General features: G+C 33.9%; 1 protein-coding gene across 2 annotated transcripts in view; it reads right to left on the bottom strand.

Annotated features, from left to right (window-relative positions):
* LOC118745939 (Down syndrome cell adhesion molecule-like protein Dscam2) overlaps positions 1 to 20,730 on the bottom strand; it is a 274,465-nt gene that overhangs the window by 37,568 nt on the left and 216,167 nt on the right. Inside the window, exon 9 of one of the 2 annotated variants that reach the window (XM_036479605.1) lies at positions 4,320 to 4,607. In XM_036479605.1, coding sequence (XP_036335498.1) covers positions 4,320 to 4,607 — 288 coding nt within the window. Of the gene's footprint in view, positions 1 to 3,095; positions 3,381 to 4,319; positions 4,608 to 20,730 lie in introns of both variants that reach the window. The other variant, XM_036479606.1, reaches the window with a different exon arrangement.

Here is a 20,730-nt window from a genome sequence, read left to right as displayed (position 1 = left end):
ACAAAAGCAAAAAATATGAAACGAATGCACAAATTCAGCTTAACATACATACATACAAATGTATGAATAATAAGTTTACAAATACTGCGAAGCTTTAAATCATAAATACAGCGCAACAAATGCCAGTTAGTTGAACGCGAAATTTAAGCAGGATATATATATGTCGAAGTTGTTAGTAAGCTTAAAAATTTTACTTCTCGTTCTATCCCACCACAGCATGACAGCCATACACATAGTAAAATATAAAAGAATATATAAATAATACACAGCGTAGGATGAGCGCGATTGGCCACATGACAGCTCTCGCACTACCAAAAAAAAAAGCGGGGCTTAAAAAGATATGTGAATGTTTGTATTATTTTTTGTTTTCGTGGATTTAAAGCGTAAGCAGATAGTTGTTTGCAGATGTATGTATGCAGCACAAGTATGCAGAGAGAGCCTTGTAAGCAGTACAGAGGAGCGTATAGCAGGTACAGAGGTACAGCAGGTGTGCAGGTTCAGCCGTTTAACTCACAAAAAGCTCCACGGAGTTGAACGACGAAAATGCTACATCGATCGTAAGCGGCTGCTAGTCCGTGTTGGCTTTCTTTTTTTTTGCTGTATTAAAATGAAGCAAAGCTTTATGTGCCTGTGGTTGCGATTAAAATATTAGATATGCTCAAAGGATGTGCGAAGCCGTGATGCGACACCTTTTTTTTTATCGTAAATATGCAAAACCTAATTTTATTTTTTTTTTATTGCATATTTATTTTAATCGCAACAACATACACTAGTACAAAATATCTATATTAATGGCATATTAAAATAAATAGCACTTTGAAATAAAAATGTAAGAAGCATTTGAAGCAGTGCAACAGCTAGGTTACCTGGTGATCTGCCGTACAAAAACCCACAGCGTGCCAAAGCGACTTGAGGATGGATATTGGTTAAGGGGGATGTCAAAGGGGTTTTGAAATTTCAGTTTCATATGTAGTTGTAAATTGTTGGTTGTATATTCTTAAATTTTTACGAATTTATTACCTAACATGTTTTATCCATTTGTTCTTTATTTGTCTAAAAAAATAAATATGTATTTTTATAAAAGTAACAACTCAAAATTTAAGAAGCGATTTTAGTACTCAACTCAAAAAGAAGTAGTACTTAAAAATTACTAAAGTAACAAGTTTATTTTAATTATATTTTACGGTAATTTTATTAAATTTTGGTTACATTTTTAATTGTATCCTATTTTTGATAGGTGTGCTAATGTGTGCTTAGATAGACATACATACATATATATGTAGGTGATTAGATGTATTTTTGTGGTAAAAGGCTGTGTTAAATATGTGTGTCTTTTTGATAATAAGTATGTATGTGTGCTGACATTTAAGTATTGGCTTTTGTTGAATTTATAATTTAAGAAAATTCATCAAAAAAGATATTAGATGTAGGTTAAATATTTTCTTTCGACCCTTCATCTTTGAAATGCCCAGGCTATTCTTTTAGAAATTGCTGTAGCCATATTAGGCTTGTGCTCCTCTGGCTCTCCTGGAAATGGCGTTAGGTTCGACTAGAGGCTGTGGAGAACTGTCAGAGGTTTGACCAAAAGCCTAATTTTTGTAGGAGACCCTTCAACCTGCAGTGTCCCGTAACAAAGCCTGTGTAAAATCTTAAATTCTCTTTTGGGCAGGGACCGTAACTGTTTTGTTTTTTTATAAAAAGGGTCTATAAATAATTGTTGTTGAATTTTATTTGTTCGGTAAAATAGAAAAGTTAAATTTTGAATTTTATTTTCGGCCAAAAAGAAAAGTTAAAATTCGACTTTTATTTTTTCGGTCAAAAATAAAAGTAAAGAATTGACTTTTATTTTTTGCACAAATTTAAAAATTTTAAGTTGATTTTTATTTGTTCGGTAAAAAATAAAAGTCAAATTTCAAAGTTAAAATTTATGTTATTTTTTCAGTCAAAGAAAAAATTTAAAATATGACCTTAGTTTTTTTCGATAAAATATAAAAGTTAGAATATTATTGTTTATTTACTTGATTATAACCGTTTAAGGTGAAAACTTTTTATTACGTATAATTTTAAATTTTAAATTTTATTTTTTAACGAAAAAATTAAAGTTAAAATTCAAATGTTTGACGTGAAAATAAAGGCTTCAATTTAACCATGATTTTTGATTGAAAAAAATCACGGTAAAAAAATAAGGGTTTATTGCTGAATTTTTTTAAAAAGTCCAAAGGATAATAATCCCTTAGCTAAGAAGCATGACGATGCTATATACAAACGTATATAGTTTCTTGTCGTGATTCACCGTTGGGCAAATGTACGTTATTTTGTTGTCCTTTTGGTCAGCTGTATCCTCAAAAAAGGAGAAAGTTAACAAAACGCGATCTTCAGAATGGTGGAGAAGGTACACTTAGTACATCCTCGAGCGTTTTGTACCAGGCAGGCTCACTTATAAATATGTAGATAGAAAGGCTTAGGCAATGACTTAACTCATCAAAATGGCCAGCTAGGGTTTGATGCCCATGCTTCTGTCCATTAATTTTTTCAAGTCCAGATCGGGCCCTGGTCTTTGTCTAGCTTTATTTGGGTGTGTGTTTCATGAAAGGTTGGCTCCAAGGCTACCCGTATTTAATTGCCTTTTTTATAGAAGTTTATCTTGGCTACGCGCAGAAATCGTTTGAGTACTCTGTTCATTCTTCCTTTTCCGTGAAATCAAAAGGAGGCTAGTATTTTACGGATTTGGAGGTATTGAGAATATGCGTCAATGTAAGACCGGTTTCAGGCAGATGAAACTAGTGTAAATATATGTACATATGTGGTGATTTTTAAACGAATTTACTCACGGGCACATACAATATTTTTCGGTATCTTTTTTGATGAATTTTTTTATATCCTGTTTTAATATATTTAACCTTATTTTTATTTGTTTGTGCTTCTAGGGACATACATTTGAATCACGTAATATTTATACTAAGGATCTGTAGAAATGTATAATACTTAATTTTGTGTGAAACTTTTGTTAAAAAAAATCCTTATTTCTCTTATAAAAGCATAATCAAAGTGCTGCTGTTTGTTCTGTTCAAGCGGAGAGCACCCTCATACTATACCTTTGACCTGCAATACGGCAGTGTATTTGATTTCCGCAGCCGGATTTTTTGCCACACACGTATATTCGCCGGTATGCGAAGCCGACAGCGAAGGTATGCTCAACAAAGATGAATATTGATCGAGCATTGTGACATTGGCGCCCAATAATTCGGGCAACGGTTCGCCATCCTTGAGCCAGATCAATTTTAGCGGCGGATCACCGCGCGATACACCGCATACTGTGCGCGTGCGCATACCCTCGGCAAGGCCATCTTGAAACACGAACGGTTCTATTATGGGTGGGACTGTAAGTAATACACAAGAATATCGATTATGAAATTTAAATATTCAAAATAATATTTTTATTGTACAAAATAGGCGTTAACATGGACAAATAACGGGGAACGTAGTAGTATTTCTGAATGGAAGTGAAAATGAACCAGCGTGGAATTACGATGGACCAACAACGTTGAAGAAGACGAAGTGATATTGCGCTTTGTGGAGATTTTCGTAGACACTTGCGAGTGCGTAGCTTTTATGCGTTATTTAGCTGAAAATGTTATATGGCTTCTTATTTTCTACTGTAATTTATTTTTATTTTCCAAAAATATGTAAAATTAAACCTTCGCAGTTTTTATATGATTTTAATATGTATTTTCGATTCTACTATGAGTAACACTACAATTTTTAAGCATTCCAAAGAGGAAATAAAATTTGTAATTTCAAAAATTTTGCAGGTAATTTCATTTGCAAATACTTGCATATTTTTATAATGAATAAAAAATATTTAGCCAACTTATTCGAATTTTTGTTCTTTGTAAATAAATAAAACGCATTCTTTGAACATAAAAAATAATCTTCAACAAATTCTGCTGTATATTACATACAAATTTCTGTTATTACACAAAATGCATTCCCTAATATTAAGAGAAGGAAACATACAAAACGGGCAAAATCAAAAATCGTTCAAAACTACTAATTTAGAATATATGTATATATATATATATATATGTATATCTATATTATTATATCCGTACATAAATACATACATATACGTTTGTTTATATATACGCTGTACAATTACAACAAACGTTGTGAAAATCAAAAACAATTGTACAACAAAAATGGTGTAAAAATATTACAATTGCCGAAAGAACCAAACAAAAATAAAATAAATTAAAAATCTACAGATTTTTTAGGCAGCGTCGCTTTGCACGCTTTACATCGCTACTCCATGTGTTTACCGTTAACCAGCAACGACTGCGAATTCTCCACCTCCGCCGCAGAATTTCGCACCACGCACGAATAGTTGCCCGTATGGTCGGAGCCAAGATTTTCTATTACCAATATGCTATTATACTGATCCACCTGCTTTACGGACATATGCTGTGTCGGGTCGATGGGCCTGTTGTCTTTACGCCAGGTGATGGTTAGTGGTAAGTCACCTTTCACCACCGAGCAGGTTAGTGATGCCCGATCACCCATATTCAGCTGTAGAATAGATGTCTGAAAAGGACTCAATTTTGGAGGTACTGTTGGTGGTCGAAAGGAGTCGGTGTGGTGGGTGTGGCAAAGGAAAAAATCGGAGAAATGGTTGTTTATTTAAGTTGTTGTATGTATATAATATAAAAATAATATCAAATAGACTCCAAAGCTCTCCTCGATATATAGTATGAATATTTACATACTATATTATTTTTAAAGCCCAGAAGAACTACTAACTGAAAATACTCGGCACTTGTAGGAGACATCCTCATCCTTTTAATAAATTTAAAATTTCCCAGAGAGAAAATTTCATTTGCATTTTCCACCATACATATGTATGTACGTATCGTAGTTTTTTTATTAAAACTTTTGGAAAGATATTTCTCTTCTTATTACTAATACATCCCAGATAACACAAACAATTCTCTAAAAGATTTATTATGGTTTACTAGCGCAAAACTGCTATTGGGCTCTAAAAAATAGTCTATAAAACATGTAAACAGGACTTCTTCCAAACTGTTGCTCTATTGTTAGTTTATAAATTGTATACTGGTTGGTTTATAAGGATTATACGGCAGTCTACAAGATAGAATTGTAAAACTATCGATAGTGACACCATCGATAGTATCCATATTTCAGAAAAAAAAACTATCATTACTCGTTGATAATTTGCAGCAATACTATCGATGGTGTCAAGCACTAATATCGATAGTACTATCGATAGTCAGTGTAATGATAACAACTGTTCCAAATTAACGGGGACGGCATCGAAATACAAAAAAAAAAAACAAATGATTGAGAGAATAAACACACTTAGGACCGTTTTCTCAAGCAACCTTTAACTTTAAAGCTCCCTTCATATTTACAGATTGCTTTAAATGTATAGTTGTGTCTAAAATAAAGCGTTTTATTATAGAATTTTATTTATTTGTTTATTTACATTTTTATTACAAATTGTGTAAATTTCGTAATATAATGTTTTTGATTTGTTTACAGCTAAGAAACGTATGTACATGCGGGAAAAACCGATAATAGAAATGCTTCGCTTTCAACATAGCTATAAGTTGTAAAGCAACGTTTATATATAAAGGGAGCTTTTCAATTATAGGTTGGTTGAGAAAACGGCTCTTAAAGAAGGAAGCACAAAGAAAATATCACTTATAATACAAAAATTTGGAAAGTTACCAAACCGGCGCGCAGCTAGTATAGATAGTACCATCGATAGTTTGACACCTCTACTACAAGATGAGTTTTTAAAACAATTAAAAGTTTTACAAGGCACTTTGTGTAGAGACTTTGGTCTGACACTGATCACTGCGTGACATTGTTTTTGTAAACTAAAAGGTATATGTGAAAATATAAACTGAAACTCAAACATCTTACGATATATGAATATTTCTGAACTGAAATATTGTTTGTTCTAGAAATATTTAATGGATTAAAAATACCAATTAATAATTTATGGATAAAACTTTTTTCATGAAATTTTCGTTTTTTGCCCCTATCTCGTAAATAACAAACGCTACAGAAAAATATAAATGACAAACTTGTAGGACATTCAATTTCCTACAAAAACTCTGGAATGAAAGATCGTCCTACTTCAGGATTTGATTAAAGAACGCCCTGTTTCAGAATTTTATTGAAAAACACCCTATCTCAAAATTCGGTGCAAAAACGCCCTATCTCAGCTGAAAATACAATGAAAATGTGCTGAGATGGGGCGTTTTTGAATCAGAAGTTGAGATAGGACGTTCTTCAACCAAATTCTGAAGTAGGGCGTTCTTGAAAAGTTTTCTAATATAGGGCGATTTCGAAGTGGCTGTCGAGATAGGTTGATCATCCACTCAGGTACCGATATATTCTACTACACCTAAGGCCGACTACAGTAAACGTGAGATTTTTCTTTTTACGACTGTTCAAAAAAGCCGTAGCACCTCCTAAAAGTAAAATTATTAATGAACGGTAAAATAATTATAGGAATCGGTTGAGATTTGAAAAATATGCCACTTTATTGACTCAAAGTGAGTATTTTCTCACTAAACGCCGCTGCAGAGAAAAAATATTGCACCTTTGCTGCAAGAGTGTCAATTGTTTTTTTTTTTTTGAATTAAGTATGTAGAAATAACCGTAATCTCTTCTTCTATGTTCATTAATTGCATTGCTGTATTTTCTGTAATAGAAAGAGAGAATGTGATATGTGAGTCTGAAAAACTTGAAATGCTGGATGGGCAAAATAACCTAAAAATTGTATTATAAAGTTTGGGGAAGTACCGAAGGTTTGAAGACAACTGTTGATTACCTCGGGAGAGTGTTCGCTTATGAAGCTTGAGACATCGCAGAGAGGAGTATTTTTGGTATGAACTTCGATAAAAGTGTTTTTAATTATTACTCAAGCTATATAACCCATCTATCAACTGTAGTCATAAAAGACGTTACTGCTACTTGAACTTTGACATACTTTATATAGAACATAGCCATTATCGGGATTTTTTTTGCTGCGCTTTCAATAGCTGCACCTGTTTCCAGCGTTATTATGGGTTTTGACGACCAGTCTTAAAAAAAATATTAAATATGATTTGTTTTGTATAGTCGTATATTCTTTAGAATCAATTGAAATTATGCATATTAAGATATTTGTGAGAAGGTGGCAAGTCAACTTTTTTGTTGCAGAATGGCAGGTGATAGGATACTACATCGATTTTTCACCTCTCCTGCACAATTAAAAAAAGGGCTTGACACCTTTTCACCCTTAAGAGACGATTTATTTTTAGCAAGCAAGAGCAATGCCTTTTTCTGGAAAAGTGTTTATGTGCACCTTTGGAAACTGGTACAAAACAATATCACGAAGATGACCCTAAGAAAAGTATAATTCGTATTTTTTCTCCTAAATATAAACCCCTACTTATGGTAAAGTACCGACTCGAATGGCAGCTGGTCAAATGTCGAGTTTAAAGCGGACATAGGACATGCTCGAAGAAAAGCGAATAGCTCAGTCCATATAAAGATCTCAAAGGTGGCATTAGTTCGGTGGCGGATTTAACGGTCAGAAAAAGAAGCAATGCTGACTGGGCCCCCCAACAGAAGGGAGCCAGTGCTCTCTCCAGAAACTGGCTTAAGTATAAAATCAGGAAGTTTGCTCAGAAAGTGTTTTTCGTTTGTGCATTAATCTGCCACGTTAACGATGAAACGTACATATTTATACATAAATGTGAAATTTGCAGCCAAACATTTTCTAGAAAAGCAATTTTGTTGACAGACATACATCGAGCTGAAGTTGTTTCGGATAATTTTCCGAGTATTTTGCTGGCTGGGTATACTTGCATTCATAAGATTATGGACCTGCAGTTTACTCTTTCATCTAATTAACCTCTTTGAATGCAATCAGTTTGTCTGATATGCCTGCCATGCTATTCACAATCTAACTGATTGCGTTACCTTTAATTTCTCCACATGAAAGGTTTAGTTTGTAGGTCATCTCGTTAGTGTTAATTAATGTACGAATTCAATGTTGTAAGCATGAAACGAAAATACTTCCTTAGAGAATACAATTTTTTGATGCTGAATCACAAGTTTACCAATGCGAAAGCTGACTAATTTTAAATGCTAATGCCGAAAGTGCGATCAGCTGCAAAGTCAGCTTTTGGTAGCTTTTGTGATTTCATTTGAATTATTTGAATTTAAACAAAATTTGCGCTGTACACACATACATACTTATGTATAATGCGCGTGGGAATTTACATACATAGATATCTACATACTTATGGGTCTTTCCATTTCAAATCACCCAGGCCGAGGGAAAGTAAATTTAAGTTTGCGACAAAACTCACAAGGATTGTCCCTTGAACAATTTAAGGAGACACGTATTGTTTATTTTTGCCTAGTCATTCGAATTTTTCGAATAATGATTTTTTTTTTGAGTACGAACGCTTCTTTTTTCTTCTCTTAATAGCAACTTTTGATGAAATCGCTTATAACTGCCGCGGAAAAGCTTGGATTTTACTTTCCCTCGGCCTGGGTGATTTGAGATGGAAATATGCTTATGTATGTAGCCGGGAGATCAGAATGCAGCGATATTTGGCTTGTTTGTCAGCCGAGGACAAGCAGAAGAACAGGCTTAGAGGTGGGATCGAGTTAGTGGAGTAGAGGATGTAGGTATTACTCTTATTATGAGTATTTATGTATCGAGCTCAATTTAAGAAGTCGTGCGAGACAGATCGCTTTGCTTAAACCCCCGTTTGGTATCCAGAAGAGAGAAGGGAGCCGCATTTGTTTTGCGCGGACGCGGCATCATACAGATAGCTTCTCTTCGTAATATCAAAAGCGGTTTTAAAATCAAAGGAATCCTGTATACCTTCTAAATTGCTATTGCGCAGACGATAGTGAATTTTGCCTATACCAAAAATAAAATAAAATTTTGGATTGGCCAACTACATGCAAAGCAAATTTTGATTAAGTGAATGCCTTATTCTCAGATCTCTAAAACACGAAATTCCTCTGTATCTCAAAAATTGTCTACTCTCTTAAATTTTGATTTCGGATTCGGATTCAGAGGAAAATGTTACATTAGAATTCTTTCATTCCTGTAAACTTGTATTCTTATCGACAAAACCGCAAGGCAGACCCAAGTGCATTCTATTATGGAAAAATTGTAGTCCTTTTCCCACGCCCAATACAAATTATATATCGTTGGAAAGTATAAACATTCCTTGTTTAAAAAATGCAATAATTTCTTTATTGCAGATTTAAAATTTGTAGAAAATTATACATAGTTTCCACCAAAAAGCACGGAAAAAATTCTAAAAACAATGTTTGATTATCCATCATAAGCGGGATATGAGATAAGGATTTTAAGAAAACTTGTGACTAAAGCAGAGATCACACGATTTGTGCATTTGTATATTTGTACAGATTTTTACATTTTGCCAGTTACAGAGTGGTGTTGTTTGGAAGTTTTTATACACCACTCCGTGACTGCCAAAATGTACAAATCTGTATATATGTACAAATCGTGTGATTCCTGCTATGGAAAAATGCCTGAAAATCTTTTTCGCCTTGGTTACTAGTAACTTACTTCCATGGCATGTATTACCTGACGTTTAAAATTGGCCAGGCTGAACTTTGAAAAGGGGAGAGTCGAGGGTTTATATCTGTACTTAAATTCTTCACTAACAATTCTACGCGTAAAAACTTAAAAAATTGTTGTCCCAAAAATCTTAACAAGAGATGTCTGTCACGTTGACATACGGAATGTTGCTAAACTGTTCTGAGTAGCTTTTCTATAGTTCTAGAGTTCTTCAAAATTAGGAAAAGGTCCTGCAAAATTAGGAGAAAAACAATTGTTCCAAAAATCGAAAAATTGAATGATCCAAAATATAAATAGTAGGAGCTCACTACTTTTAGAGTTCAGCAAAATACCCTAAAAAAATGTCCAAAAAAGTCGTAATTTTCTCTGAAAAAAAATACAAACTTATTTTACTAGAGTTTTTGAAAAGGCAAAAAGGTTCTGCAAAATTAGGCAAACAAAACGTCCAAAAATTTAAAAATTTTCTGATTAAAATAAAAATTAAATAAATAAAAAAAAAATTTAAATAATTTAACAGTTAAAGAGATCTTGAAAACGAAAAAAAAGTTCTGCAAAATTAGGAGGCAATTTTTTTTTTCAAAAATCGAAAAATTTAATGACTGAAAAAATTTATAAAACAAAAACAGTGATGACTAGGTGTTCAATAGTTATATGTAGAGTTCTGCAAAATACATATTTTTTCCCCCCAAAAGTCGCAAAAATTTTGTTTGAAAAGCATAAAAACTGTTCGAAAGTTTTTGAAAAGGAAGAAAGTTCTGCAAAGTTAGATCAACATTTGTTTTTCTAAAATCTTAAAATTTTATAATAAAAAAATAAATACAAACTCCTCTTAAAAGCTGTTGAATATTTAAAAAGTTCTGCAAAATAACTCCAAAAATGTTTTTTTCCGAAAAGTTTCTTATGAGCCAAAACTTGTGAAATAAATATTGCAGAAGCATCACATAGGTACATATGTATGTAGATAATAATTCATTATATATAACATTGCCATAAAAGGTCTTTTTAACCGAGTTCATAAATCTATATTTCTTTAAAAAATTAACTTATTTACTTATGGAATCATACAGGAAATGTCTCGAAATGTGATAATTTTAAGAACTTTGGTAATTTTTCTTGGTTCAAAAGTAATATGTAGAGTACACTCTGAGCCACTCGAAATTCACGAATCGCTTTCTAAAGAATTTGATGCTTATTTTCATTACTAATCTAATATTTTTCAGCTCGAAAACTTTTAAGTTCACGACTTCAAAATTTTTTCATATGACGCTATGGCCACTCTAATGTGTGTACACATGTATGTCACCACTAATTTTTAAACATGTCCATCAATCCATATCACGTAAATTAAATCGTGTGTATGTTGCAGAAATTAAGGGATGTGTTAAGATGACGCACACTTCTGAAGTGGACCTAATGCAAATATTGGAAACCTCAAAAACCAAAAGGCTAATGAGCTACAAATCCACAGACACATTTATTTACTTTCACAAAGTCATATGTGTGTATTTGTAGAGAGCAAATTACATGGATGTCTCCGACTGCGTATCCCTAAAGTACCGACAGCAGCAACAACAAATAACAGCAATATACAGATTTAAATTAAACGTGAAACAAAAAATGAAGCTTCATACCAACACAGCTTAACTTACGTGGCATAGAAAACAGCAACCTGCAAAAAAAGCGACTAGGTTAAATGCTGGTACAGGACCAAGCTACCTGGTAACCAACACTAGTATCCAAAATAGTCCAAAATATGAAGAAAATATGGTTACATTAATATTGCGATGATATAGGACCTGACCACTTCTGGTCCACCGCTGCATAACATGGGACCACCTAGACAACTACTCCTTTTGGACCACGGCACATTCGGCAACCGAAGCATTTTGCCGATGGGCCACGAAGAGGTGGTGCTCAACACATATACCAGTTTTTTTACGGTCGAAGTGGTCCAGGTCAGCATAACAAGTTACTAGTATGCAACCTGTTCCTTTTGTCCACACAAAATTTTTGCAGGGTACATATATGTATATGTACATATGTATGTATATTACTTTCATACATATACTCGTGTTTATAAAAGCAAACAAAAGATGCCACAAGGGCCTAATTTGTCTATAGCGGAAAAATCTGGAAAATGAGTGATGCCAGTGGAGTGTTAATGCGAGTATGTGAGAGTATGTATGTTAGTAAATTGTGACGTGCATACGTATTTCAACGTAGATGTGAAAACACGTAGCATTTGTTTGGCAGCAACTGCCTAGAAACTCCAAGTAGGAAGCCATTGAAAGGCGCAAAAATATCTGAACTGTCTCGACAACGAGCAAGTGGAAATTATTTATGCTAACTCATGAGTTGTGGCACATAATGAAATCGCTTTCAAATTGCAATATACATACCTACCCTGCAGAAAAAAAATTATTATTGTGGAAACTGAAAATGGTAAATAATAAAATTTAATCAAACCATTAGAGCTGGCATTGTTGCTATAGGGATAGGTCACTGCTGACATACATGTAAGAATTAAGAGTATTAAACCTAGTGTTAGACTCGCTTACAACCGTTTCAAAGCGACCGTCAAGTCTCTGCCTAGCAGAACGCATTCGGATATTAAGTCAACAACTCTAAATGTCGAGTTCGGTCTAAGCTCATAAATTGTCCAAACTGTAATGGCCGATAAATTCTTGCGTTGTCTACTGCACGGTAATCCATGTGAAGTTAGGAAAGTGTTTGGTGTACAAAATAAGGTTCCGCAGACAGCTGATGCTTACTCTAGAGAGATCATTCGGAGTCAAACTTAGTCTAGTGAAAGCAAGGTAGATGAGAGGGAAGTGCTCCAAACAACTCCGCCAGAAGCAGTCCGTGACGATATTAAGTCGTACGGCATGGGTTGCAGAACTCTCTTTGACTAGAAAGACTTTGAATGGGGAGTTTTTCTCAGCTTTTCGTGATTTAGGCCACTAAGGTGTTTGATATTCCTAGAATTTGGAGTAATTTAAAGTAGCTTAGAATTGTATCATTCAATTGAAACATCGCATGATAACTGCATTTTCATGTCACGTAAGTAATATATTTTGTGTTCCTCTTTTTGACTACCTCTTTGTCATGTGTTATCTGTTATTATTCTACTTCTTAACCATTTTTGCAGAAAAGCGCTGTTAAGCCACAGATTTGGTGTCTCATATTTTTTTAATATTATTGTTGGTTAATCCTTAAGTATGGACTGGTAAAAAACTTCAGCGTCTATGATTTTAGCGTTGACGTTATAAGATGTTGCTTATAAATGTTTACAAAGTTGCTTAACAAAACTAAAAAACATTTTTTTAAAGCTTTGATGCTTTTATTTCATTGTCTTTATTCTGCCTTATCCTGAGTTTCGCCTGAAAAAAAAAATTCCCTCAAAATTTGTCTCTTTCACTCTGCGTGGATGCTTTGGCTTCCCGACGATTGCCAAACGTGACAGTTTTATTTGTTAACATAGCCGCCGAGATTAAAATCGCTTCGTCAGATATTATCTTTTTCGAGCAAAATCGTTGTCTCTGTGCAAGGATAAAACAATTTATTTCATTCTACGGAGATATGATACTGACATTCTACCAAAGTTTCCAACGGGAAAGAGCTGCCATTGTCAAAATAACAATTGAGTAAAAACAAAACCACTATACGGACCACCCTTTATGTATGTTGTGCCACTAAGCCCAACCAGAATTATATAGAAAAGGGAAAAAAGCTTTATGGCAAAACCATGCCAGTCGTCACTTATTATACCTAAAATCCTGAACTAGGTGTTTAGGGGACCACGCTATTCGCAGACTCAAAGAAATATTCAGTGGTTAAAAGATATTGCATTTTTTAACCGTTACCATTTTGAATCCTTTCAATTTCTCGACAGGTGTATATTCGCGTTGATATGCACACGTGCTATTTTTTTTACACATACATAAGTAGGTGTGTACATACAGAGCACATCCATACATGAATAAAAAAAAGCATTTCAGTTTGCCTCACTGGAAAATGTCTGGAGCAAATACCTACATAAATGCATACTTATGTATATGTATATATGTACATATGTATGTACGTACCTTGTACTCATATGAATACCCACTCGTACAAAGTTTACTGCTTTCCTTTCACTGGTCTATTACGCGATTCTAAGCCCCGTTGATTAAAAATTGGGAGAAAAAGAAATCTTTTGTAACTTCGCAACCAGTGCATTAGTGGTGGTGAGGACTCCAAAATATATTTTTTACAGCAATTGCCTTCTACATATTCTCCCTCTTACATAAAAGTCAAGTGGCTGAAGTGTTAGGGCGTTAGCGTGTGTGTTTTTTGTATGTCTGTGTTGTTGAGAAGCCCCAAATGTGCAATAAATGAGCAGAGGTGTGTGTCAAGAGTTTGTCAAAAGCGCTCATTTGTGGTAATGCTGACATTGATTGTGGTTTATACCTAAAAATTGAATTCCAGTTATAGTATAGGTGGTGTTTTTTTTTTTCTTGACACAGACGATTGCAATCAGCATGCAATTCAAAGGCATACGGATTTATTTGCTGACAAAAGCTGACGAAAACTGATAAAATTGCAGCTAAATAATCAGACGTATTTTTACGTATGTATAATAGAGTTATGTGGGCTTTTAAGAAAGGGCATATGTGCATACGTATGAACTAATCAAGCATATATAAATGCTTAGTTAGTAAAGTGGCAAAGACGTAAAATGTCAAAACAATGTATCCGGTACCAACATCATTAATGATTGAATGGACTCAGTTGAAAGTTGTCCTTAGCAAAGCTTATAGTTTGTTGTTATTCTTGGATTCTTCCAAAGTATTATAAAATCATCTCACTGAGAGAAAACGGAACAAAAAATTGGTTAATATTACCAAATTCAAACTTGAAAATGAATCAACGTGATTTTTGTTTAGTACTAATAATGGCTTGATTGATATTTTCAATAATGATTTGGTAATATTAACCACAATTTTGTTTCCATTAAGCAAAATTTTGTTTGAAGATTTTTCCGTTTGAATAAGCTTATGTTCTGCACTTCACAGACCCTTTGTCATAATTCGAAAATACAGAACAAAAGTTTATATAGCCATTTTAACATGTTGCCTCTGACGGGACTAGCAAATAACATCAAGCATCTCTACAAACTCAGCTACAGCTGCTTTATAAATTTGCATTTAAATGTTCAACTTGAATCAATTTTATTCGTCGTTTAATTCGCTTCTGCACTTCACATATGCTTCTTCGTAATAAAGAAAAACCAAAAACAGAAAAAATAAAAATAATATGTTGCCGTGACGGCATTCGTACTCGAACATGCTGGAATCCAACAAATAACAGCAAGCACCTCTACAAGGTCAACTGCAGCCAGGCAAACAAATTGGTTTTCAAATGTTCAACTTGAGTAATAGATAATTATGTAGTGGTGTTGAGAACATTAATGAACCTGGAAGACTATGCTGATGATTTTAATATTCCCCTGCACTCTTACAGCACTATCTTGTAAACCCATTTTTCAGGTAGCTAATAGAAACCACCATACTAAGCTGGTACGCGTCATAAGGGGGATATTTTCTATATCCCCTTTTGAGGAAAATATAAGCTTATAAGGCTATAGTTAGAGCTTTGAGGTCTTTGGAGGAAAGTAACTGTAGCTTACAAAGCCGGAAAGAATGGTTATGCGCAAGCTGCAGGCTTGAGTTTGGGAGGATCCACTCCATGTTATCTAGTATAATGTTGACCTCTGTATTCGCCTCCTTTCTGGATAGCAAGAACAAATTTGTCTTCTTTATGCAGAAAGGATTTGAAGCTTTCGGTGTTTAGAGGCATAATCCTTAGTCTCTCCGCAGAAGTGCAATATCTTGGGATTGATAACTTTAGATGTAAGCTGACGTTGACGGCTTACATTGAAGTGATTTTTTTATCCAGCGCTGAAGGTTTTTTTCTGACAGCATCGGAGGCCCTCTTATAAGAACAGTGGTCTGAGACTGGCTATCATTTCCGAGAACCGTCGTAAGATTGTTATTCTGGAGCATCCAGTGGAACCATGGCCAATTGTAAGGTCAATCAACGTGGGAACTGTCATGAATATGACTCTTGAGAACCCTGCAAAGCAAACAAGTGTTTGCTGAAAGGACCAGACAGGGTGGTGGCGAAATTCCTTCCCAGATAGATCTATCTCAAGTAGCACACTGGTGCATAAATTGGTGTAGATTTACGAATTTCGGTATAAATCTGATTAATTGCACAAAAATTCACAAATTTACACCAAGTTATACACTAGTGTGCTACTTGAGATGTGGGGCTATGAGCACTGTTAGCACTGATTACGGAAGTATCATCAACGGCCCACTATTTTCTCTGCAGTTGTCCAACCTCCGCTAAATTTGAGGCGGTGCCTTTTCGTGCCACCTGAACTCCTATTGAAAATAAACGAGAGTCTAAAATTCACAAAAGAGTCTGGCAAATTCTCAAAGGAGTAATCGTTAGTGGCCTCTAGACCGTATGTACATTAGGATGTTCCAAAAACTCAAAAAAATATTTAGAGGTCGCTCAAAGCGCTCAAAGTTTTCAATGTATTTTTATATGGGAAAAAACAACTTTTCGTGGAAATGGCATAGAATTCTTGAAAATCAACATTTTTCGATGGGAAAACTCTGGTTCTCTTCAGGAGACTTGCTATAATAATACCCAATTATTTATTTAACCATTAATACTTACGATTTTTTTTGTCCATCCCTATTGTATTTTTCGCGGCTTTTTTGTGGGTTTTTTGCGGATTTATAAATTATAGTTGCAATGATAAAATGGTTAAACATTTGGGTATTATTATTCGGAATCTTTTGCAGATAAAAAGTGTTTTACAATAGAAGAATATTAGTTTTTTAGAATTCTATACCATTTCTACGAAAAGTTTAAAAATACATGGAAAACTTTGCTCGCTTTGAGTGACCTCTAAATATTTTTTGATTTCAAAATTAAATTAACCACAGTTGCCAAACATTTTGAAAGTATTGTCAAGGATAAAATGTGACACGCTGTCCAGAATGTCATTTGCCCGAACCAGCACGGTTTTGTCAAAGGAAGATCTACCTTATCAAATCTCACTATCTTTACCGAAGATTGCCTTGCGAGTTTCGAGTCTAGGTACCAAGTCGATACTGTATATACCAAGGCATTTGACAAGGTCTCACATAAAATTTTGATCGCTAAACTAGCTTGTCTGGGTTTCCATTCAAAGTTTCTTGATTGGATTAGCTCTTATTTATACAATAGGCACTGCGCTGTAGCACTGGAGAATACGTTTTCCCGTTCCTTCCATGCGAGCTCTGGAGACCCCTAAGGTAGTATTCTTGGCCCCCTTCTGTTTATAATTTTCATTTAAATTTCAATTTAAATTTCTAATGTATGCAGACGATCTCAAAGTTTATTCTGTTATAAAAAATGCTGATGATGCCTTTTCCATTCAATCTGATCTTAATAGAGTAACGCCCTGTTGTGGGAGAAACTGTCTTAGTGTGAATATTAATAAGTGATATCACTTGGCTTATTCCAGAAAGCTGAATACAATTAATACCTCATATCTGGTTGCCTTCTTAAATCAGTAGTCCAGACCAAAGATCTAGGAATTTACTTCGACTCGAAGTTGACTTTCAATAGCCATATTGATTTCATTATATCTAACTCCTATTCATTGTTAGCCTTTGTTCGTCGTAATAGCTCTGACTTTTCAGATCCATTTACATTAAAAACACTATACATAGCTTTTGTAAGGTCTCGCCTTGAGTATGCTGCCAATATTTGGCGACCTTTTCATACTGGGCTCATAAACAGAATTGAGCGCGTGCAAAAAACTTTTATTAGGTTTGCATTAAGATCTCTAAATTTTACTGAACCATTATCTTCATACAATTCGCGCTGTTTGCTTATAAATTTAAACTAACTTGAGGGTAGGAGAAAATTATTATCTTGCTCGTTTATCTTCAACATGCTTACTGGGATTGTTGATTGCCTTGATATCCTACGGAGAATTCCTCTCAATGTTCCGCGAAGAAATTTGCGGCACATGGATATTTTTTATTTGCATTCCTCCAAGTCAACGTATGCTATGAATGCACCGATTTGTCGTGCCCTTAGAGAGATTAATAAACTCAATGATATCGAGGATATTGATATATCGCTTCCTGGAGTGGTGTTAAAAAGTTAATCTTAAAACTACTCTGATCTTATAATATAACCTAGTATCAGTAAGAATGTTGTTTTCTTTGACCGAATTAAATAAATAAATAAATAAATAAAATAAAAAAATGGGTATATTTTTTCGGTATAGAACAATCCTAGCGGGAGAGAGCATAAAAATTCCGACTTTACTTTTTCACGTGCATTTTTGGACCACCCTAATATACAATCGCCATTTATTAGTGAGTGCTTGGAAATCGCGGCTGCTGTGGCTGAGTGGTTAAAGATACGCACTACCACTCCCTTGGACCTGGGTTCGATGGCTGCATCGAACAATATCTGAATTGGAAGAAGTTTTTCTAATGGCGCACAGTATTATTGTTAATTTTGAAAAAAATCGAGACAAGATCAGATATCACCAGAACAAGAGAAAATAGAAAAATAAGTGTAGTGGTGTTTTATAGGTCTCGTTGGATAAAAAATTACCTTGACCTTTAAAATTACCTTCAAATATAGAAGGTTTTAAATATTTGTTATTTTTGGTCAGAAAAAGTTTTTAGAAGTTTTTAGATTCGTATTGTTTGCTGTTCTTTTGTCAAGGAATCTATTCTCATGGTTACAAAAATCAAAAAACGATTTTGTTTTGCTAAAAAGAAAAAAATCGAAGATTCCTCTATTGAAGGTCGGTTTTAAAGTGAAGCAAATTTTTTGTTTATTTAGATCTTTAAAATGTCCTTCAAAAGTTTTTTTTTTTTACTTAAATGAATTAAACAAAAATATATGACATGCATTTTTTGGTTTTTGCAACCATGGCAATGGATTCCTTGTCGAAAAAGCAGCAAATATATTATTTTAAAACTTTTAAAGAGTTAACTGCATACTATTTTGAGGGCAAAAAAGAAAAAATTTAAAACCTATATTTTTAGGGTCAAGGTAAAACTTATCAATACAATTTTTGTTACTGTTATACTGCGGTATTCAAACTGTTTGTGTATGCAGAGTTGCGAAACATTGCATCATACACATTGCGTATTTTAATTTAGCAATGAACAGTTTTTCTGTATTTTCCATTTTAACAACACCAATCTGAGCCAAAAACGAGATAAGCATCAACTTTGTTAGTGATGCGCTGATTAATCTAGCGATACGTTTTAATAACTTTTTGGATGCGTTTTGGAAAAGTATACATTGTCAATATTTTGTAGTTCGGCGTTATGGAACATTATATTTTTACGTATGCAAAGCAATTGCCGTTTTGGAAGTCAGCCTATTTCATCCATCTCAAAAAATTTTAAATTCCATTACATTTCTTCGCTTCCTCTTCTCGTTTTCGAGATATTTGATTTTGTCCCTTTTATTACTAAAATAGAACACTGTGCGGCGGTCGCCTCTTGTCAGTAGTACATATCATACTTCTACATTACAAATTTAGTTTATAACCAATAGCAATTATGGCTTCATTTTATGAACCAGTTACGTAGAACAACACAAGACGCTTGCCAGCCACCAAAGTCAATTAAAAGTGAAAGTCATTAAAATTTGAGTCAAGTGACTTTATCTTTCCTTTAATTAACAAGAAATCAAAACTGCTCTAAACCGCTGAAATTAAAAGTTATGAATTATGAATCACCATCAGCGCAAAGATGTACAAAAATACATCCACAAAGCGGTTTAAATATCTACTGGACAATCATTGCGCCAAGCCGCAGCTGCTGATTATTCCAGTGGTATTGCCTGCGGAGTAAAGTAGAAATGTTGCCACCTAAATACTATAAAACACACTGCAGCAGTAGACAGTAGCGAAGCAGCATCATCAAATGAAACTGCCCTTACGCATTCATTTTTGTCAAACACATTGGCAGTCACGCGAATTATTGCCACTGAACTTTTGTAAGTAAAAGTTTAGGCTGATTCGAAATACGCGTTGTTGTTTTAAAAAATTCAATTTAACATTGCCAAATATATGTATGTATGTACTAGTCATTCTGTAAACAAAAAAAAAACAAATAATAATATAATATCCACCAATGTAGAAGAGTAGATGACCACAAGTAAATGCACGCCAATATTGCCTACAGCAAAGCACCGAATACGTATTTAAAACTTTACTAATAAAACTAAAAGTGATTCCAATTATTACTTATTTTAATGCCAAAAACTTTTCAACTTTGAGACAATGGAAATTTTAACAACAGACAGAGTTCCGTTGTAACAAAAGTAAATACAAACTTCATACTAAATATACATATGTATGTGTATTCAGCCTAAGCTTGATTGGTTGCTCATCCTCATGTAGCATTTACATATTCGTAGAGTTGTATTAAACAGCTACAAAACTTTAAAAATTTTCCCTTTTTGCTGTGATGAACTGCCAGTAGTGAGAATAACTACTACTTAAAACATTGAGCTTAATAGCAGCAGCAGCAGCGTACTCAAGTGGCGGCAAACTTCGAACTGATAAGTGCCTATCTGTTTTGATATTAATAACAAACTTTAAGTCATAATAAAGTTCCATTATTCAAGAGCCCAATAAAAATATAAAACTATGAGATCCAATTAATGATTTTTTTCCCGGGATGAGTGTGTTAAAACAACAAATTTTTTCATGTCTTTAACACAGTGCAATATAGTGTACTAAATTACTAGATATTGATGTTGCCACTTTCTTTGGCAATTGATATAAAAAAGAAAATTAACTCTCGAGTAGGCACGTAACAAATTTGTTAAATATATTCATGTATGCATATCGTAGCGCTATGGGGAATATGACAAATTTTTTGGTAAGAAATAATTAGGTAGAATCATATTGATACTTTTTTAAAAAGTTAAAAATCCCAAAATAGTCCTATTTTTATAATGGTTTCTAAATATCTATTTGGTTGTTTGTGTTTCCGACAGGG

The sequence above is a fragment of the Rhagoletis pomonella genome, unplaced genomic scaffold, assembly GCF_013731165.1.
Source record: "Rhagoletis pomonella isolate Grant_MI unplaced genomic scaffold, Rhpom_1.0 Rhpom_scaffold_00010, whole genome shotgun sequence".
NCBI lineage: Eukaryota > Metazoa > Arthropoda > Insecta > Diptera > Tephritidae > Rhagoletis > Rhagoletis pomonella.
Note: the sequence above shows the minus strand (reverse complement) of the source record. Positions and strands in the feature narration are given on the sequence as shown.